Below are 22,224 nucleotides of genomic sequence, written 5' to 3'. Positions count from 1 at the left end.
GTAGAGATGGGGGTTTCACCATGTTGTCCAGGCTAATCTCGAACTCCTGACCTCAGGTGATCCTCCTGCCTCTGCCTCCCAAAACGCTGGGATTACAGGCATGAGCCACCGCACCTGGACTTTATTACTGACTTATAAGAGTAATTTATATATTCATCAACACAAGTCTCTTGTCAGACATATGATTTACAAATATTTTCTCCCATTCTGCTGGTTGTCTTCTTATTTTCTTGATAGTATTGTTTGAAGCACAAAAGCTTTCAAAGTTTAGTGAAGTCTAATTTATTTATTTTTATGTAGTGGGCTATATATTTTATTTCCTTTTCTATAAATATCATCTTAATATAGCATAAAAAGATAAGCAGTTTTAGGAATACCTAGCAATTTATTTTCATGACCTCTCTAAGGCAGGGATGGCAGTACTGTTTCATTTCACTTAGCTCTAATAGACTGGTGGTAGCTGATGGCCATCCTCGGTTACAAAATATTCTAAGGCCAAACCTAGACAGGTGAAAAAAAGTACACAACGATTGATCAGTAAGGTCTGCCATGGGCACAGCAGGGAGGTAGAGTGCCACGTTTTCACTCTAAAAGATCAACGTGGAGTCTCCTATGGTAACAATGGTGCTTATAAACTCAGAACTGAGGGAGGAGACATCTACATGTTCCACTGCCCTCAACTCTCTCACTCTTTATGCAACCTCAGGTCGCCCACAGCTGGGATAGCCAGCAGGTAGGTTGGAGCAAGGGGAGGATGCAGAGATGGAAAGAAAAGAGATGAGGAAGCCAGCAGGGCCTGGGGAAGGACTCCCTGCAGCCTTGTGAGTTACTGAGTGGTCTCGATTTGCATGGGGTGCCAGAAGGACTAACGAAGTTCCCATAGTCAGCTTGGGGAGAATAATGCCAGTTACTTTGAAAAAATTGGTTCTCCGGGTGTAGAGCAGGAGGAGGAAGCTTTTGGGAAACTGCCTTAACCAGGGCCTGTGAGGCAAGGGTGAGGTCCCTGATTAAATCTTGAGTGTGATCCTAAAACCGTCCTCAGCCTTGAGTCTGGCTGGGACTGTCCTGCTGGTCAGTGCTCATCCCTGGCTGGGCTGGGGCCCAGCAGGCTCTGAGAGTTGACCGACTTCAGTGTGCACTGGGCTTCCTCCTGTGCCTCCACAGCAGTAGCTCTGGTTCTATCGGCAGGCCTGGAAGCCGTGGAAGCATCCATCACCTTAGCCTTGCATCTTGAGCCTTCTCTTTCAAACACCTGGGTCCAGGAAGAACCTCACGCTGGCAGCTGCTGTGCAGGGGCCAGGGACAACCTGGGGAGAGGGAAAGATCCCTTCCCCTTTCCTATCCGCACCTTGGAGCCCCTGTCCAACACACGCACCCAACACACACCCCAGGATGCAAATGATAACCGCCGCGCCATCACTTGTGAAGCTTGACAGAAAATAATGAGAAACACTAAATCTTTTATAAGGTCAACACTTGCCTTAGCTGAGCAGCTGTCAAACAAGAAAAGAATTTAGCGCCGGAGCCACGAAACTTCCATCGGCTCATTAAACCCAACAGGGCCCGGGCCTGGCGTGGCGGAGCAGACGCGGGGCCTTCCGTTTTGTGTCAGTAATTTGCGGTGGAGGAGGCAGAAGAAACAGCCAGCGCCAAAGGGGCCTGGGGGCTGGCTGGGGAATCGTTAGCGCGCCAGGAGCGGCCTCGGCTCCTAATTGGAAGCATTGGGCATTATCAACGGAGGATTTGCCTCAGTTCCCTGACAGCTCGTGGGCCCAAAATGATCGCCCACTTGTCAGTGTAAAAGACCATTAAAAACAAACCATTTTGATTTAATTGGAGGCGGTGCACCGCGGGGCCAGGTGAGGGGCTCGTCAGCCCGGCTCCCCCAAGCTGCCGCCCCCTCTCCCTCTGTGTGGTGGGGCTCGGGGGGTGGGGTGGGACAGTGTGTGTGTTTTCCAGACTTTTCGCCTTTCAAAAACTGTCTGAGAAAGGAGTGAATGGGAGACGGAGGGAACTTCACAGCGACAGTGAGGCCGCTTTCAATGGGGTTGTCAACAAAGGCCCTGACAAGCCAAGCCGCCCGGGAGGGGCTCCCCCTTTGCTTTGCAGAATGCAGATGATGGGAGGCTGCTCAGCTCTTTCTTCTGAAGGGGTCCTGCCGCAACCTGCCCACCCCCGCTTAGAAATATCAGGACGGGGGAGGTCACGGCAGAGCCTGATCTTCAGTGGGGAGGAGAACTTTTTCTTTTATTGTGAGGACTAAGAAGTTAGTGAAGGGACTGTGTTGACGGAGACCCTGCTGAGGTATCTTTGCGAATGGGACGGCCCCTAGAGATCTGGGGTGATGTCTCAGCAGGGTTCCCCCAGTGGAGGCCAGGGTGCTGACGACGCCTGCTTGAGAATCCTACATTGTCTCAGTATGAAGAGGGCACTTGTATCAATATTAACTTAAACTCCTGGTGGGTTCTCCCACCGGGGCAGGTGCCTCCAAGCACAGGGATCATCCATCTGTGCGCAGAACCTGAGTATGACTCGGAGTGGAGACTGCCTGATGCCAGGGACTGGATGTTTTGCATGTTGATTCTCGGTATCATGTACGCCGTGGGTGCTTGATAAATATTAATTGGCACTTGCCAGATCTCAGGTCTATATGTTTGTGTGTTAATCTCACCCCCGTCTCACAACGCGGAGATCTCATTTGCTGCTTTCTGCTTCTCTGACAAGACAACACACACAGGACCACACAGGGCTGGGGGGCGTGTTAGGGAAAGGGCAGGAGGCACGCCAGCTGATCCCTTCCTAAGCCTCTACTGTTCATTCTGATGAAGGATCGGGCTGGGAGGAGACACCAGGTCCCTGGTGAGCATCAAATTCCACAGCTCCAAATTTTACTGCTGAATTTAGACAATGGGGATTCCTTAATTACTTTCTCTGGAAATTTACCTGACAGTGCTTTCTCAGGTAGCACAAGGTGCTTATCCAGCCACATGGTTCCTCGGTTGACAGTCTTTGATTTTGTGCTCGGTTGCAAATTAAGTCCTTTGCTGAGCCGTCCATGCAGTGCCCGTTAGGACTTTATTGCTCATTAATATAGGCTGTTGAACAACTCCTGCGTTACTGCCAGGGAAGCTGGGGACACATTCAGATGTTTGGTGTCCTCGGCCGATGGGGGTGCAGTGTACTGCAGTCAGGTTTGGTGTTGTTATTCCCCTTTTATCTTATTGGAATAATGACCAGGAAGGACTTTTTCTGGTATCTTTTAAGAAGGAGCAGAACCTTTCTGTGGCTGACGAGGCTATGCCTGACAAGTCACAAATAGGACTATTAGTGCTAAGTGTCCTCAGCTAGGTAGCAAAGATGTTAATGCCATATTGTAGGCATGGTTCTAGAGAACTGTCAGCAGACAGGAGGCCTTCAAAGGTCTTGGGGTAACTCTACTTTTAGAGGCACCCAGTAGACACCAAACAAATCTTGGCCAGATCGTTGGATGAACAAACAGATGAACAGATGGATGAGGATGGATGGATGGATGGATGGATGGATGGTTGGATGGTTGGATAGATGAATGAATGGACAGATGGATGGATGGATGGATGGACAGATGAGTGGGTCAGGAGCCTGGGGATGAGGCAACACAGCCCTTAGGAATGCATCCAAGATTCAGGCACCCTGAAGATCTCTGCTTTGCTCAGCTTAAACTCTAAGTGGAAGAAGTGTTTTACTTTCTTCAATATTTGTACCTGTCTCCTTCCAAGTAATCTGAAGGCATCTGGTGGATTGCATGCAATGTGAAACAAGGTGTTTAAGGTCTGGGCACAGTGGCTCATGTCTGTAATCCTAACATTTTGGTGGGCCAAGGCGGGCGGATCTCTTGAGCCCAGGAGTTCAAGACCAGCCTAGGCAACATGGTAAAACCCCGTCTCTACAAAACATACAAAAAAATTAGCCAGGTGTGGTGGTATGCACCTGTAGTCCCAACTACTTGGGAGGCTGAAGTGGGAGGATCACCTGAGCCTGGGAAGTCGAGGCTATGAGTGTGCCACTGCGCTCTAGCCTGGGTGACAGAGTGAGACCCTGTCTCAAAAAAAATAAAATAAAATAAAATAAAAGGTTGCATAAAGCATAGTCTGAAGAAAAGTGTAGCCACTCTCAGGCCCCTGGTTTTAACAGATTCCAACTCTTGCTCAATTTCTGTTACATGAAGCCAAATGGAGCACATTCCATCATGTCAAGCATGTTTTTTCCACAACAGAAGGGACGACAGTGCACTCAATGGTTAGGGACGCAGGGCTTTGAGTTCCACAGATCTGAGTTCCAATTTTGGTCCTATCGCTCTCCAGCTGTGTGCCCAGGGGCCTCAGTTTCTCACTTGCAAAGTAAGGATCATACTACCCATCCTGTGGGGTCATTGCCAAGCCTGGCACGGTGCCTGGCACACAGTGTAGGCATTGAAGACATGGTGGCTTGTACTGTTCTTACTGCTATTAGTAGTACATGAATCCGACTAAGCTTCTTCCTGAAATTGCCCTCCAGCAGGGAATTTTCACGGAGATTCTTGTATTAAGTGATTCAAGTAGCACTGATAGACAGCTTCAGCCACAATTTTATTTAAAAATATATAGAAATGCAGTGCAGCTTGACAAATCTAAAGGTAGAGAATGCAGCATGGACTGGTGGAGACCGTGGCGCCTGGGCGGTCCACTGTTGCTGCAACGCAGGGTTCCCCCTTCCAACATTCAGAACTCTGCCCTGGGGTGCAATCAAGACCCTGGTTGCCTGTGAAGAAATGGTATCTGACTTCGGGAATTTGCAGGGCTGTCATGTAGAAGGGAGAGAAGGTGATTCCACGGGGCTCCAGAAGCAAGAAACGCAATGAGGAGAAGGTAAAGGCAGATTCCCACTGCACTTGAAAAAGAGCTTGCTATGGACTGAATGTGTCCATCCAAAATTCACATATGATGCTTGTTTGTTTGTAGAGACAGAGTCTCACTAAGTTGCCCAGACTGGTCTTGAACTCCTGGCCTCAAACGATCCTCCCACCTCAGCCTCGCAAAGCGCTGGGATTACAAGCAGGAGCCACCACGCTCAGTCAACAAAATGCGTATGTGAGTCCCTGAACCCCCGTGTGATGGCATTGGAGATGAGGCTCTTGGGGGAGTTGATTAGGTTTAAATGGGGTCGTGAGGGTGGGGCCCCCATGATAGAATTAGCGTCCTTATAAGAAGAGACACCGGAATGTGTGCTGCTTCTCTCTCTCTTTCCAGCAAGTGAGGACTCGGTGAGAAGGTACCTTGGCTATACGCCAGGAAGAGGACCCTCACCAGAACCCAATCATGCTGGTACCCTGACCTTCGACTTATAGTCTCCAGATCTAGGAGGAATAAACATGTTGTTTAAGCTCCTCAGTCTATGGAATTTTGTTACAGCAGCCTGAGCTGACCAAGACAGAAGTTCATAAGCCTTAGGGCTATTTCACAGACAGAGGCGGTCTCCAGCTGCCCATCTCCCTTTGAAAGCCCCATCATGCCTCATGTCAAACACATCCACCTGCCACAGTAAACACATATTTGAACGTAACTGTAAGAGTGGAGTTGACATGACCTGGGAGCTGGGGCAGCTGGCTTGCTGAAAATACAGGTTTGGTGGCTGCCCCAGACCCACCGGATCAGAGTCCTGGGGGAGCCCTGGACTCTGCATTTTTTTTTAAGATGGAGTCTCACCCTGTCACCCAGGCTGGAGTGCAGTGGTGCAATCTCGGCTCACAGCAACCTTGACCTCCCAGGTTCAAGCAATTCTCCTGCCTCAGCCTCCCGAGTAGCTGGGATTACAGGAGCCCACCACCATGCCCAGCTAAGTTTTGTATTTTTGCTAGAGAAAGGGTTTCACCATATTGGCCAAGCTGGTCTCGAACTCCTGAGCTCAAGTGATCCTCATGCCTTGGCCTCCCAAAGTGCTGGGATTACAGGCATGAGCCACCGCACTGGGCCTTAGACTCTGCATTTTAAACATCTCCTCAGAGGACCCCAGGCATAGCCAAGTTTTCACATAACTCATCTACCAGAGCAGCTTCCAGGGCCTCACCCCTCCCAGAGGCTTTGTTGCCCCATGACCCTCCCCTAGCCAGGCCTGTGCCACGGGCTTCCCATGCATGATTGCACCTGGTCCTCTCTTTTGCCGCCCCCACTTCACAGATGCAGACCTGGGGTGGGCACCAGGCAGACTGGGACCTGCAACTGCTCTATGTGGCTGCCCAGCCCACAGACACAGCCCTCCTGCTGGGCTCGGCCTCAGCGTCCCACTTTTAATGCAGTAAGCCTGAATCCAGGATCAGCCGCCTCTTTCCTTTTTAGCCTTGGGGCCAAACTGCAATTTAAAAGATGCCTGAGGTTTTATCAAGGTCTAGAAGCTTTTGGGGCAGTGGGAAGTTTGGTTTATTGCCAGGGCTTAAATCAGCCAGAGCAGGTCCGGCCACGACACTCTGGACACTCATAAAATCCCTCATTCCTGACCGCCCTGCACTTTCCTTCTCAGGTCCTGCATTTAGCCCCGCACTGGCCCCTGACGTCAGTTGCAGGTCTTTATTATTTATCAGCTTTTTTAGAGCCTGAGGCTTGGAGGCTGCCAGCCAGAGTCCAAGTCCCCACCTGGCCACATGCTGATCAGGCATGTGACTTTAAGCTTTGGAACCTTAGCCTCCTTGCCTCAGAGACGGGGTGACTCATCTCTACCATGTGGGGTTATTGAGAGTATTGACATGAAATGGGATAACTCACAAAAGCACCCAGGCTTGGGCCGGGCGTGGTGGCTCACGCCTGTAATCCCAGCATTTTGGGAGGCCAAGGTGGGTGGATCACTTGAGGCCAGGAGTTCGAGACCAGTCTGGCCGACATGGCAAAACCCTGTCTCTACTAAAAATACAAAAATTAGCCGGGCGTGGTGGCGGGTGCCTATAATCCCAGCTACTCAGGAGACTGAGGCAGAAGAATTGCTTGAACCCAGGAGGTGGAGGATACAGTGAGCCAAGATTGTGCCACTGTACTCCAGCCTGGGCAACAGAGTGAGACTCCGTCTTAAAAAAATAAAATATAGTTTAAAAAAAAAAAAGCACCCAGGCTGGCACTCAAGAAGGAGTCAGGATGTGTGAGCTATTGATGTTACCATTACTGCTGTCTAGGAACTCTGTCTTTAGGATAACTTCTCCCCTCCACTCTCCCGGCCATTGGACTTTGGTCAACCTACCCACTTTTTTTTTTTTTTTTTTGCACCACCCTAAGGCATCATTTCCTAGGACTTCTTTGAGGAGAGGAGGGGAAGAAGACAGAATCAGTCTTCATAAAACCTCCCCATTGTCTTACTTTCCCCCTACCCCAAATGTGTTCACTGACGCCATGCACTTTGCATCTCTGAGGGTAGCCAGTCAGGCTGTGTTAGCCAGCATCTTGATCCATTTCACCTGCAGCTTTGCCAGAGTTCAGTTTGAATGAACCCTGAGTTTATTCCAGGAAATCATCTGATGCCATTTATGGGCAAGAACCTGCTGCCGGCCCCGTGTCAGGTGGTACTGTGTCAAGTGACGCCATGTCAGGTGGCTTTGGGTCCCCACCCCACCAACCTCGCTGGGGTCGGGGGATGGAGGCTGACAAGTGGGGACACTCAGAAACCAGAAGGAACCTGGGCAAGGCAGTGAGACCCTGTCTCTACTAAAAAGTTAAAAATTAGCTGCGGGTCTGTAGTCTTAGCTACTTAGGAGGCTGGGGTAGGAGGATCACTTGAGACTGGGAGGTAGAGGCTGCATTGAGCCATAATTGTACCACTGCACCCCAGCCTGGGCAACAGAGTGAGACCCTGTCTCAAAAATAAAAAAAGCTTCAAGGGAGATGTTGAGGAAGATGCTACTCCCCAAACTCCTTCCCAAGCCAGTGGGATTCTCTCTAGATCGTAGGAGATTGATTCTCCTGGAGATGAGCTAGAAGTCGGAAGAGGAAATTGGGGACCCCCCAAATTCCATCAACTCCCCAAATTCAACATGAGACTCTTGCTGCCTCTAGACATTAGAAAGATGTGACTGATGCCCAAACCAACTGTCTTACTCATTGATTCTGATGATTTTCAACAAAAACCTGAGATACTTTTGCATATAATCGGGGAGAACCACCTTCTGGATTAGACAAAAAGCTTCTGGAGCTAGAAGGATGAAGGCGGCAGCCGGGCTGGGGGCTCCCAGGTTGCAGGACTGGTCCTGTTGGAAGTGTCAGCTTTGGTCATCTCTTCACTGCTGGCCTCTCCAGGCCCCACCACAGACACTCCCAGACTCTGAATGCTGCTCTAGGAACTTGGCTGCCATTGCCCCATCACTCCCCACATACACAAATGCCTCCTTTCCTCTTGTCTCTGCCCCAGACCTTCAGCTCTGGCTATTTGTGGCTTGCCAGTATTTGAGCAGCAATGTCATCTCACGAGCAGGTGCCTAAAAATTCTCTACCTCTGAGGTGCCAGATTATGTAAAACCAATTAAGCTCCTGCTTTGTTTTTTTTTGTTTGTTTTTTGTAAATGAGACAGTCTTGCTCTGCCACCCAGGCTGGAATGTAGTGGCACAATCTCTGCTCACTGCAACCTCCACCTCTGGGGCTCAAGTGGTTCTTCTGCCTCAGCCCCACCGAGTAGCTGGGATTACAGGCGCCTGCCATCACGCCTGGCTAATTTTTCCATTTTTAATAGAAACGGGGTTTCACCATGTTGACCAGGCTGGTCTCAAACTCCTGACCTCAGGTGATCCACCCACCTCAGCCTCCCAAAGTGCTGGGATTGCAGGTGTGAGCCACTGTGCCCGGCCAAGCTCCTGCTTTCATCCCTGTAGCAAGTCAGCTCGTCTGCAGGCTGATCCACGTAGAATGGGGGGGGTGTCTGTATTTACAGAGGAAGAGTTAACTCCCTCAGGGCCTCTGAATCATTCTTCCCATTGCCCTGTTTCCACATGTGACACATTCCATTCCTGTACTTGGTGCTCTCCACAGTGACACAGGACGATTCTTATTCTGATGCAAGGAAGCAACAGGATTCTTAAAATACATCACTGGTGCAGAGATCCTTGGAGGGGTAGTAGATCTGGCAGCTATCCTTCCCAGGGTCAGATACACCTTTGTAGAGGTCTGCCCATCTTCATTTTAACCAGGCAAGCCTTGCGGAGAGGCAGAGGCGGCAGGGTGGACAGACTAGGAGTCCGCTTGGGGGGTTTAGCAGAGAGTTAACTTTCCAGCCAGCTATGATTTGTAAGAGAGCTTAAAGGTGGGAAAGAAAATCCTTTTCTTAGATTCAGCAGCTTTCACTAATCAGCTGCATCTCTGGGTGTCACTGCTTGGCTGGCTGCTGAGATATGTTTTTTTCCCTCCATCTCCTGTTCTATTAGGGAAGCTAGGGGACCCAGGAGACCCGAGGCAGGGTTAGTCTTCCACGAACAGAGGAGTCTGATCCCAGCGTTCAGAGCACAAAAGCTTGTAAATCAAACTGTTAGCTTAATAGCTTGGGCCATTATTCTAAAGCAGTGGGGCTGAAACCAAAAGCCAAATGAAAATATAGTCAATTTGTTCATACTTTAGTGACTGAACGACTATGTAATGTTGGTGGGTATTGGCGGTGTAGAGAGACAAGGACTGTGGGGGCAGGGGCGGGTGTTCTGGGGGTGGGGGCGGGAGGGGAACGTGGAGACCACCCCCCCCAGATGCTTGGGCAAGCCCCCTTCTAAAATGGATGTTGGGTCTCTCATTATAACATATACATTTTATGATAAAGATCCAGACTCCAGAAGTCAGCAGGCTTCGCTGCTGGAGCACAGCCCTGACCTTCATGCCCGAGGGAAGCTGAATATGCAAAACCGGACTTGGCCAGCAGCATGCGAACGTTTGGTGAGACATCAGGAAGAACTGAGCTCAAAGCTGGGGGTCGAACACTGGGATGAACACCTGGGGAAGAACTCAGGATCTCCATCTTTTAAAAACATTTTAAAAATTGGCCTTACTGGTTTTGGAAAAGCTACATCTACTCAATGAAAAAAATGCAAAGCATATAGAAAAGAACGTCAGAGAAAGGAAAATCAGCTTCAAACCCCACCCCCCCCAAAGATCACCACTGCTACCATTTGGGGGGCCCTCCTGCCAAACGTCTGTAGGCATTGTGCACTCAGAGATGCTTGGGAGCTTCTCTCCAGACGGGGTCCCGTGGCATGGACTCTTTTACCCAACAACATGTTATTAAAGTGGCAATAAATACAGATCACAGCCATGGTTGTCAAGGTCTCCTAATGTGTACTTGAGCCGTCTCTTCATCAGTGGCATCCCGTCTTTTGCCACTGTCATCGGCCACAAGCTTTTGGGGGCACTCGCTCTCCATCTTTGGGCAGAAGGATGTACCGTCTGCTTTGTGTGGCCATGCACGTGGGGCTAGTTGAGAACCAGAGGAAGCGCTGTTAGCCAGGGCCCCAGAGAGGGCTGCCTGGGCAAGTAGGGGTGTCTGGACCCTGCCTGGGGAGCCCTGAGGTTTCTGCAAAAGGCACAGGAACAGGGTGGGCCGGTCCATGCAGAGTTACATTTCATGGGGCTATCGTTATGGGAGTGGACTCCGCCCTTCAAGCAAGGTTGGTGTCTCCGGACCATTTCAGGCTGCGGACATGGGGAACCTGGGGACACCCGAGGACACCCAGGGCAGACCTTCTCCAGACTTCCCAGCCCAGGTGTCCAGCTGTGCAGCTGCCTGTGTGTTGGTCTGTCTGTCCATGTCACCCCAAGCCAGTGGCCAGCAGCCCCACGGCAGCAGTCACACCCGAGTCTGGCCTGTTTGCCAGCATAGTGTCAGTGCAGGGAACAGGGCCCGGCACAAAGGCGCAGGTGGAAAAGATTTGTGAATGAGCGAGTGAATGAATGAATGATCTCCACAACCATCCTCATGGCAGCTGCCATTTATAGGCAGTTAATATGGGCCAGGCGTTCTGCTAAGCATGGTTCACACGTTATCTCCGGATCCTCCCAGCAGCCCTGCCAGGGGAGCATTTGTTAGCCCATTTTATGGAACAGGAAGTGGGTCGCGGACAGGTAAAGCCACCTGACAGGTAGGTGTGGCAGGGTCACCACTTGACCCCATCTGGCTGTCCCTGGAGTCATGTGTGCACACAGATGTACCACACTACTCCCTGCTGGCCTTGCGGTCTGCCCTGCAGACCTAGAACACCGGGCCAAAGGGCAGGGGAGCATCTCTATCCCCCCAGGGCACAGAGGGCATCGGCCTCAGTCCAGCAGCTCCTCCATTCAGGGACGGGAGACAATGAGTTCATGTCCCATCCCCCAACTGAGCACCTGAGAAGGATCTGAGCTGCTCCCCCTGCTGGCTCACCCTGGGTTTGGGGTCTGCACCTCCAAGAGCTCCCATTCCCTCCCACATGGCTCCTGGGCCAGTGAGCTGGGAATCACAGAATCTTGGATTGGAAGGGACACTCAAGAACTAGTCCCACCCACGCATTTTCAGATGAGGAAACTGAGGCCCAGAGAGCCCAGGCATAACTGTCCTGGAAGGAGGGCCCCTCGCTGGCTGCTGGCTAAGGCCCCTCCTGGGCTCCGGCCACCCGGGGCAGTTGCTGGTGGCACAGACCAGAAAGAAGACATCTCTGTACTGCCCTGCCTGGAGGGAATGCACGGTGGGGGACGTGTCCTCTTCCCTCTTTGGTCCCTCTCCTCTCTCCACCCTGTAAGTGGCCCGGGTCATCCGGGGCGGGGGTCTCGGCAGCCCCTCTGGCGGGGCAGCCCCCTCGTGGCTGGCGGGGTCGGTGCAGCCGCCGCGCCCTGCCTGCTGCTTTTCCGTGTGAAAGGTGTTTAATTATTTCTGACAGAGTTCAGCGTCGACATCTGTTCGTGAGCAGGGAGAGTCCATTTAGGTTATCCATCACCGTGACAGGTTCAACTTTTTTGGAAGCGCTTTTCCTTCATAATGGGGCCGGGGTGGGGGCAGCAGATCAGCGGCAACGCCAGGCGCAGACAAAGGCCCTCCCAGGGCTTCACGCGCGACACACACCGCAGACAGCAGCTCCATCGGGGGGAGCGGCCCTGGCTGCCCGCCCGGACCTCTGAGTCCAGGCCCAGTTGGTGGCTGCCGGGATGGTGGGTGCTTGGGTGCTTGGTTTGGGAAGGGGAGAAAGGGAAGGCTCATCAGGTCCATAACAGGCTTTTAAATTCTTGTCACTCTGGGCTGTATTGGTGGTTCCGTCTTTCATACCCTCATTCATTCATTCCACAGATGTTTACTGACCCCCTCCTCTGTGCCAGGCACCCTGCTGGCCTCTGGGGACAAGGTGTGGAACTGATAGGCACGGTCCTGGGGGGCTCACATTTTACTGAACAAGATGGAAAACATTACCCAGTTAATTAATTGCAGAGTTAAGTGACGGGAAGGGGAAGAAAGGGCCCCTTGGTGGCGAGAATGGGGACCTGTGGGTGGGGCCTGGAGGTGAGGTAAGAGGTCCTCGGGAGGCCCCGGGGCTAGAAAACCCCAGATTGGACCCAGACTCCACTTCTCACCTCTCCAAGCCTCAGCTTCCACATCAGTAGAATGGGGGCATGATATCTATGAGATGAGGCATGCTCAGCCCCGGGTGCATTCTAAGGGCTCAGTAAATACTTTTTGTTGGTGTTACTTCCTGACAAGGAGGGGACTGCATGTGACACCCATAACGGCAGCACTCTGTGGGTCTAAGGGTCTCTGCTGGGTTGGACAGGGCGGCATCCGGGGATGAACCCTGCACAATTCTGCATTTCCCTTGGCCCCAGGTTTCCGGCCAGTAGGATAGGGAGACAGCCTGCAGCTTTAACTCCCAGCATCCTGCGAATATCCTCGGGTAGGAGGAAAACACTCGACAGATACTGTGGCTTGCATGTTGATTTTCTTTCTCATGATCTTTATGGCCTGATAGGTCACGTGTACCAGCTTGGACCCTGCCATCAGACACACCTGGGTTCCTGGCCCTGCCACTCTGTGGAGGGCCTCTGCCTCTCATCCACACCACCCGGTCAGGACGCTTGTTCTGAGGATGAAATGAAGGAATATGCACACATGACCTCACACAGTGCCTGGCACGGAACAGGAGGCCATCGTTCCTGGTTTGCTATTGTTCATAGCCATATGTCAGAATAATGGTCTCAAGACTGGCAGACCTCTGGTCAGCTGAGTCAAATCTCCTCTTTTGAAAATGGAAGCTCATTCTATGTGCATTTAGCTCCTACTCCGGGCCAGGCACCATGGGACACAGGTGAGTGAGACCGGAGCTCCCAGCACAGGTGTAGCACTGTTACCTGGAGCCCTTTCCTTGCTCTGCTGAGGGGAGACCACCTGAGTCTCCTGTGTTCATGGTCTTGGGCTCTAAGTCAGAAAGGAGGGGGCTGAGTGGGGCTGGGAGTCAAAGGCTAAAGTAGAGTGCTGCAGAGGGCAGCCCATGCCAGTGGAACGCTGTGTCCCAGTCCCTCCTCAGGCAGCGTCCCCACGGACCGCAGGGATTCTCACAGAGAAAAGAGCAGGGAGGTGGCTGGGTGTGGTGACTCAGGCCTGTACTCCCAGCATTTTGGGAGGCCCAGGCACGAGGATCACTTAAGCCCAGGAGTTCGAGACCAGCCTGTCCAACATGGCGAAACCTCATCTCTGCAAAAAATACAAAACTTCGCTGAGCATGGTGGTGCAAGCCTGTGGTTCCAGCTACTCAGGAGGCTGAGGCAGGAGAATGGTGTAAACCCGGGAGGCGGAGCTTGCAGTGAGCTGAGATCCGGCCACTGCACTCCAGCCTGGGCGACAGAGCGAGACTCTGTCTCAAAAAAAAAAAAAAAAAAGACCACAGCCAGAGCCAGGATGAAGGCTGTGGATGGAATCTGCTGAGTGAGTGAGAGAGCAGGGGAAGCAGAGGAAGTGACATGGCTGGAAAAGGCAGAGAAGCTAGAGATGAGCCACGCTGTTGAGGGCAGGAGCAGTGAGAGGAGCTGCAGAACTGCAGTGACTCCCACCACCTCCTGAGTGTGCTCGGCCCTGTTCCTCCCTTGACGTCTACTGTGCACGGAAGCAGCGCACTGACGGGCGGCGGGGCGCATGGTCATTGACATATGCTGGCAGAGGCCACTTGGGCAGAACATGAGAGGCCGCGTCAAGGGGGGCAGAGCAGGTTTCTCCGATGAAGCTCTACAGCCTGTTGGAGTGCATTAGGCTCAGAAAGGCACCGGCCCTTCATTGTTTAAATTGCAGTTTAATGTGGCATAGCAGCCGGGCCTGGCTGGCCAGGAACGTTGCTTTGTGCAGCTGTCTTCCTGGGGCCAGGCGAGTGCCTTGTGGCCTCCTAGAAAGGCTCCCTCTGCCTGAGCTGAGCACACGCAGCTCCTTCGGCCCCATCCTGAAGCCACTGTTCCCAAATATCCCATTTCCCTTTCTCCGTATGGTGCCCCCGGCTCTCACACTGACTGTTCTTTCCCTGCCAAAAGCTGTTGAAGATGAATCCCTGTCTGGGTGCTACAGGGCTACGTGCTTGAGAGAACGCCGGTTGAGTTCTGAGGCCAGAACGTGGCGCGTTCCCTGGGCCCTTATCTAGGTCAGTCTGGGTACATGTCGCACACTTGCCCCAGTCCTTGGTAGACCTTTGCTCCTCTCTCCCCAGGGACATCGCTCTGTGGGAGGTTCATGTTGGTTGGCATGCATCTGTCTTGCACCCCAAAATTCCCAGCGCAGGATGTCATGCATCAACTACCCCTTCCCTGGAGGGAGGTTTGGCCCAGACAGCCTCTGCCCCAGGGAGACAGCCCCTGCCCCAGGGAGACAGCCTCCGCCCCAGGTGGACAGTCTCCTCCCAAGTGGATAGCCTCCTCCAGGTAGACAGCCTCCTCTACAGTTAGATAGCCTCCACCCCAGATGGACTGCCTCCTCCCCAGACGACAGCCTCCTCTAGGTAGACAGCCTCTGCCTCGGGTGGACAGCCTCCTCTACAGGTAGACCGCCTCTGCCTCAGGTGGACAGCTGCCCAGCCTCTGCACCCAGATGGTCTGGGTTCAGCCCAAGACTCTGCCACTCCGCAGCATCCACTATGTTCCCTGTCCAGAAAATAGGCCTGGTACCAGCAGCTGCCCCCTTCAGTGAATGTGAAAAGTCATGGAGATGGTGCACATAGGCTCAGCTCCCGGCCTTAGGAAGTGCTCAAGAAACATTAGCTGTTGCTGCTGCTGTTGTTGTGCTAATCGATGGTGAGAAGCCCACAGAACTTAGAGACAGCAGGTAAAGACCTGGCAAGGTGAGCAGCAGCCAGCATGGTGCAGGGAGGGGCATGGATGAAGGTGACACTGACCTTCCGGAAGTGAGGCATGTGCCACAAGGTGTCCAGCTTCACGGGCGGCTTGTACTTCCTCAGCTGACTGCTCCGGGTCTCATACAGCTTCCCAAGGACCACCTGCAGACCAGGGAAAGGCAATGGTGAGATGGTCGCCCAGCTATTTGGAGAAGGCCATGCTGAAGGGATACAGAGACAGAGGGCTGGGATTCTTGGCAAGATCCTCAGTCACTTTCCTTCCAGCCCCAGCCCTTCTCCAAGGCTGTTTCACACCACCTGCTTCCATGGTCCTGTCTCTGGCCACAGCTCAGGAGACTGGGGACGGTGGGACCCCAGAATACCCGGAGCATTCCAGTCCCTGGAACACGTGGGATTCCAGCGTGCAGCCACCCTGAGGGCATGGATAGTGTCTCGGTCATCCTTGAACTTGTCCTCCATGGCTAACGCAGTCCTAGTGGGTCCCCAGGACTCCATGGTATCTGAATGAAGAACTGCATGATTCGAGTGGTTAGTGTCTCTTAGAACCGGTCCTCCATGGCCTGCTCATGCAGGAGGAGTGAGAGCTTATTCGGGGGACTCAGGGACCCCCCACCATGGTGTCTCTGCAGGTGTGATTTCAGAGACACAGTAGAAGCCCCTCTGCTGCTGACCTGCGTGCCTGTGCCCTCTAACAGGTGCCAGCAAGTCCACTGTTAGAGCCACGTAGCTCATAAGGTCTGTTCTGGGCTGACCCAAAAGACTTGGTTCGGCTTTGACTGTGTCATGTCCTGAGATATGTGAGGGGCAGGGCATAGGCGGCTGGGGATGGGCTGGAAGCCCTGGTCTGGGAGTCATCAGTATTGGCTGCAGCCAGAGCCACAGACCTGGCTCAGGGCAGCCCCGGGAGAGTGTGGGGACAGAGACCTGGTGGAGTAGCCCTGAGGCCAATGCTGCCAAGTCCTTTATCTCAGGGCTCGGTTATGAGGGGCCCAGTGCATGAGTTCACAGAGTCTCAGGTTTCCTTTGTGTACTTTCTCGTAAATCGGGATTCCAAACTGCAGACCTTTCAGGCCTTACAGAACATGGTTCTGCCTTGGCTTCCAAGGGCGGGGCCCCATAAACTCCACGTGGCCTCCCATGGCGTGAAGCCCACAGAAGGCGCAGTCGGCAAATAAAGACTGCACCGAGTTTAATCGAGGTGCCACCACCCCAGTAAACCCCTTTTATTGATTTATTGTATTAATTTTATTGAAAGTGTCTGTGGATCACTTACAAGCCCCCCGACCCCTTTTTTTTTTTTTTTTTGAGACAGAATGTCGCTCTGTTGCCCAGGCTGAACTGCAGTGCTGTGATCTAGGCTCCTGGATTCAAGCGATTCTCCTGCCTTAGCCTCCCAAGTAGCTGGATTTACAGGCACCTGCCACCACGCCCGGCTAATTTTTGTGTTTTTAGTAGAGATGGGTTTTCGCCATGTTGGACAGGCTGGTCTCAAACTCCTGGCCTCAAGGGATCCACTGGCCTTGGTCTCCCAAAGCGCTGGGATTTCAGACGTGAGCCACCGCATCTGGCCATGTCTAGAAAGTTTTGAAACTATCTTTGAACCAAAGCAGAGAGGCTGTCTAGTCGGGGGTTATGGAGCCGGGCTTCGGAATCGGAAGCAAGCAGTCATGTCACCTGTCTGAGCCTCGGTTCTCTCTGCTGGGAATAGGGCGAGCAGGGTTCTTGCAGGGTTTGCTGAGTTCAGCTCTGAGCAGGGCAGCTGGCCAAGATGATGACTCACTTATCGGTAGCTGTTGCCATGAATTTCATCTGGGGTCATCACCATCCCAATCAGGACATACCCAGATGCTGACAGGCTTAAGGAGGACACCGAGGTCTGTGGCGGTGGGGATGTGGCCTTGCAAACTGACCATCTAAGCAAGTCCGGTAAATTGTCTATCGACCCCAGATCACAGCCTCCCAGCGTTTGGTGGGTTTGTAGCCATTTGTAGGACAATATAGCAGACAGAGAATCTTAGAGCAAGATTACAGGGTTGGGACAAGTGTTTTCTGACTGCCTGCTACGCGCTAAGTGATGGAGTTCACAATACCTCCAAATATGCCCCGTTGGCATACTGATAAAGGGCAGAAGTAGGACGGTCTCTCTCACGTCCCCTGCCCTTCTCCCCTCAAGCAGGTTATGAGACCCTCATTCCAGAGGTGCCCCCCAGAACCTACAGGTAAAGAACATCCTGATAATCTGAACAAACAGGACTTGCGACGTTTCCCCAGTTTGTCACCAAAAGATCTCACTATTCATCCAATCCTGTTTCTCCACAACTATCCCCTTCTTCACCAAATCCAGCACAAAAATACATGCGTTGAACCATGTCTTTGGGCCTTCATTTCCTTACGGAGGCTCACGTGTCACATAAAACTGAAAGACATTTGAATGCTTTCCTCTTGCAAACTTGTCTTTTGTGATAGGGCCCTCAGCCGTGAGTCTAGGACGGGTAGAAAAAAAGACACTTTCCTCCCCTCACAGCATGGCGGGCCCTCATTTAATCAGACCCCTTTCCATGCCCAGTGCAGAAACCAAGATCCCAGCAAAGAGAGACTCCCTCAGCTACACATGCAGAGCTGGCACCTGCTCCAAACCACACGCGCTGTTTCAGGGGGCTCTGCTTGAAAAGGAGGGGCTTTCTCCTAGAGCCGGAAGATGGGGTGCGTTTACCAGCACTGGGTTGCATGAAATACCTGCTAATGAAAATTCCCAGCTCTAAGCCGGGCACAGTGGACTCATGCCTGTAGTCCCAGCACTTTGGGAAGCTGAGGTAGGTGGACCATCTGAGGTCAGGAGTTTGAGACCAGCCTGGCCAACATGGTGAGACCCCATCTCTACTAAAAATACAAAATTAGTTGGGCCTGGTGGCAGGTGCCTATAATCCCAGCTACTCAGGAGGCAAGGCTGGAGAATCACTTGAACCTGGGAGGCGGAGGTTGCAGTGAGTTGAGATTGCCTCATTGCACTCCAGCCTGGGTGAAAAGAGCGAAACTCCGTCTCAAAAACAAAGAAAAACGAGAAAACCAAAAAAACTCCCAGCTCTAATGCAGGGCTAGAAAGCAGTTTGTGCTGGCAATGCTCCCTCTGGAACCAGCCATTACCATACCAAGTGGACTCTTGCTTGAGCCATTAACAAATAAACTAGTCATGGGTTCCTCTTAAAATATTGTTACAACGCCGAGCTCTTTAATGAGCTGTCTGGGGCTCTGCAGACGGCTGAGAAGAGCCAGGAGAGGCCCTGGCACCCGCCACGCCTGGAAATCCTTGGCCCCCCCCACCTCGTACACCCCTCGTGGCCCCTCCTGAGGGGTACCAGGATTTCTAGAAAGACTACTCCGATCCCCAGGTTGGCCCTAGAACATCACAGGCGCTGTCGCTGAGTCCCAGGCTTTTCCGTAAACAGCAGGAGTGGCACCTCTCGTTCAGGAAAAGCCTGGACTCCCAGGCTGGACACACCTAGGTCTAACACTGTTGGCAAATCACTTCATCTCTCTGAGCCCTAGTTTCCCTGTCAAATAAACCAAACTGAGATGATAAGAGGAGAGACTGACCTCAGGGCATTCTCGGAGAACTAAATGCAGAAACTCAGGGTGCGTGCTCAGCCCAGGCCTCAGCTCAGAGGCTTGGGGAGGGTGCTGGTTGTGATCGTCATGACAACCAGCCACGCTGGAGCCACGCCCTTAATGAGGTCTGTAAAGCACCACGTGAACATAGAACAAATCTGATTTTACCATCATCAGTCTGGACCTACTGCGGCGGAGGCCAATCTCATCTCTCTGAATGTTCGAGTTTCAGAATACTTTAAAGGAAGTACTATTTTATTTATTTTATTTATTTATTTTTTATTGAGACGGAGTCTTGCTCTGTCACCCAGGCTGGAGTGCAGTGGCACGATCTTGGCTCACTGCAACCTCCGCCTCCTGGGTTCAAGCATTTCTCATGTCTCAGCCTCCTGATTAGCTGGGACTACAGGGACATGCCTGGACGACCCAGCTAATTTTTTGTATTTTTAGTAGAGACGGGGTTTCACCATGTTAGCCAGGATGGTCTCCTGACCTCGTGATCTGCCAGCCTCGGCCTCTCAAAGTGCTGGGATTACAGGCGTGAGCCACCGCACCCAGCCAGGAAGTACCATTTTAGTATCTTTTCTTTTGAGACGCAGTCTCACTCTGTCGCCCAGGCTGGAGTGAAGTGGTGCACTCTCAGCTCACTGCAACCTCCGCCTCCTGGGTTCAAGCTATTCTCCTGCCTCAGCCTCCCGAGTAGCTGGGATTACAGGTGCCCACCAACATGCCCGGCTAATTTTTGTATTTTTAGTAGAGACAGGGGTTTCACCATGTTGGCCAGGCTGGTCTCAAACCAGGTGACCCACCCACCTCGGCCTCCCAAAGTGCTGGGATTACAGGCGTGAGCCACCGCACCCAGCCGTGAGTATTTTCACATGTGTATGACAACACAAACAGTTAAAGATGGTTTTCCTTCCTGCTAAAATCCTCACTGACCTGATGTCCTGCTCGTTGCTAGGGACTCCTATCACCAGCAATCGGCAGTGTTTGGACATCCTCGGGACCTCAGCTCAAACTTCCCTGTGCAGGTACTGCCTCCCCAAGCCTTGACTTCCACACCTGGGAAGCAGGGATTACAATGCCTGCCTTGCGGCCTTGGTAGCATAGATGAGAGGATGCATGTCCTGCTTGGGAGGTGTTTGGAATACTGCTTCCTGGTTAATTTGTAATAAAATGTTACAAAGTTTAATATAATGTGTTGTTTGAGGCACCCTTTCAGAAGTGGGTTCCTCTTCAACTTTGCCTTATTGGTCTTTTCTCTATAGATTGTACAGGAAATACTTGTGTGTGGGCCAGGTCGGGTTAGTCTAAAATCTGATTTTGGGTGTGTGAAGTTGTGCAGAGGTTTGGTGAGAAGGGTCCCTAGATAGGAGGAGTCAGGACAGCTGGGTTCTCATTCCGGCTCAGGGTCACACGGGGCCTATTGACTGGTGGCCTGGACCCATCTCCTCTACCCTCTGAACTTACGTAGGGTCGGAACTGGATAATCACCAAGATCCTTTCAGCTCTAGATTCTCTGATGCTGGTCAGAAGATGCAACCTGATTTCCCACCCACCCCCAATGACAAACATACACAAGTGTCATCTCGATGCTTGGCCCTGGCCAGCCCTTCTCTCTTCTCCACCCCCTCAGCTGGCAACTCGGGAGTGAGGGCTGCATTTACCTTCTGCTTCTTCTCCAGTTTGATGGCTTTCTGGGTGGCCTTTTGTTCTTGTACCCACAGTTGCAGGTACCGGTGCTGCAGCAGATCAAAGAAGGGTGTGGAAGGCCTGGAGGGAAGAAGTCCAGACAGAGCTTGAGGCCCTAGAAAGACAGAGGCACCCGCTTCCCACCCCCCGCCCCCGGGAGCCTCCTAAGTGTCAGGAGCTGCAGGTTGCATCACTCCCACAGCTGTGAAAGCCTCTCTCCCAGCCCTCAAAAGCTATGCAACAGGTGCCTCACATAGGCTTATGAGTGCTGGGCCTGCGATGGTGGTAGGACTCTCTCCTTGACCAAACGTTAGAGGTCTGGTCCTCTGAGCTCTCTTTCTCACTAGGCCGCATCCCTGGGCCCTATCCTTGGCCTGCTGAAGCCAGTTTTAGCCAAGAGTCCCGCTATGTTGATTCGCCACCCCTTCACATCTGATTACCCTTGACAGCTGATTAGGTTCCTCACCTGTACCCTTGATATCTGATGACCTTGGCCTGCCTTTAGCAAGGATCTTCCTGCCTTGACGTCTCCTCTTAGTAATTTTCCATCCACTGACCCCGCCCCTCCCTTGGCTCCTCAGCCAAACATCCCCACTTCTGTTGTATCTGGAATTGAGTTCTATACTGAAGCTTCTCCCTTTTTGCAATAATATTGAATAAAATGCCTTTACCACCTTTAATCAGTGTCTGGCTCCGGTTCTCTTTGACAGCGATTTCCAGCCAAGGAGCACTTACCCTAGGCATTTTGTATGCTCCACCCCTTCCCAACACGAAAATGGATACTAGTATTATTCCCATCCTACAGATGAGAAGGGTAAGATCCCAGAGCAGTGCGGGCAGCACCGCAAGGCAGACACACTCAGCCACAAGCCTCTGTAGCAGCGAGATTTCATGTCCTTGCAGCAAATGGCCAACTGCTCCCAGGTGGGACCTAATCTCTAAAAAGGTTGAGAGGCTGAATATCCAAATGGACAGTGGCCAAACCACATATAAAATTAAACTATGGGCTGGGTGCTGTGGCTCACGCCTGAAATTCCAGCACTTTGGGAGGCTGAGGAGGGTGGGTCACCTGAGAACAGGAGTTTGTGACCAGCCTGGCCAACATGGTGAAGCCCTGTCTCTACTAAAACTACAAACATTAGCTGGGCGTGGTAGTGTGTGCCTGTAATCCCAACTACTAGGGAGGCTGAGACAGGAGAATCACTTGAACCTGGGAGATGAAGGTTGCAGTGACCCGAGATCACATCACTGCATTCCAGCCTGGGCAACAGAGCAAGGCTCTGTCTCAAAACAAAAGCAAAAACAAAAACAAAAACAAAACTATGAGCCACAGTCTGCAGATAGGCCAGGAAACCAGCCCGTTTTGTACAGTAACCAGCCCAGGAAGCCACCTGCTATGCCAGACTTGTAGGAAGTCAGACTGCGGTCTCTACCAACAGTCCAGCAAGCCAAACAATAACCCTCGAAACAGCCAACCCAGCATGTCTGGGACTTGGTTAATAACTCCCAGCTCCCCTAATTTTTGTACCCACTTGCAGCTTAGAACCAACCAGAGAAAACTAAATAAGCGCCCTTAACCAGTCCCATAGGATGTCCCCATATATATAAAATA

The 22,224-nt window shown here is 52.1% G+C and overlaps 1 protein-coding gene across 1 annotated transcript in view; it reads right to left on the bottom strand.

The window, feature by feature from the left end:
- CFAP77 (cilia and flagella associated protein 77) overlaps positions 1-22,224 on the bottom strand; it is a 167,527-nt gene that overhangs the window by 15,593 nt on the left and 129,710 nt on the right. Inside the window, exons 4-5 of the mRNA XM_033194881.1 lie at positions 20,588-20,693; positions 15,354-15,455 (exon numbers count right to left, since the gene is read on the bottom strand). Of these exons, the coding sequence (XP_033050772.1) occupies positions 15,354-15,455; positions 20,588-20,693 (208 nt within the window). The remainder of the gene's footprint in view (positions 1-15,353; positions 15,456-20,587; positions 20,694-22,224) is intronic.

Source organism: Trachypithecus francoisi, unplaced genomic scaffold (assembly GCF_009764315.1).
Source record: "Trachypithecus francoisi isolate TF-2019V2 unplaced genomic scaffold, Tfra_2.0 Contig01585, whole genome shotgun sequence".
Classification (NCBI taxonomy): domain Eukaryota; kingdom Metazoa; phylum Chordata; class Mammalia; order Primates; family Cercopithecidae; genus Trachypithecus; species Trachypithecus francoisi.
Note: the sequence above shows the minus strand (reverse complement) of the source record. Positions and strands in the feature narration are given on the sequence as shown.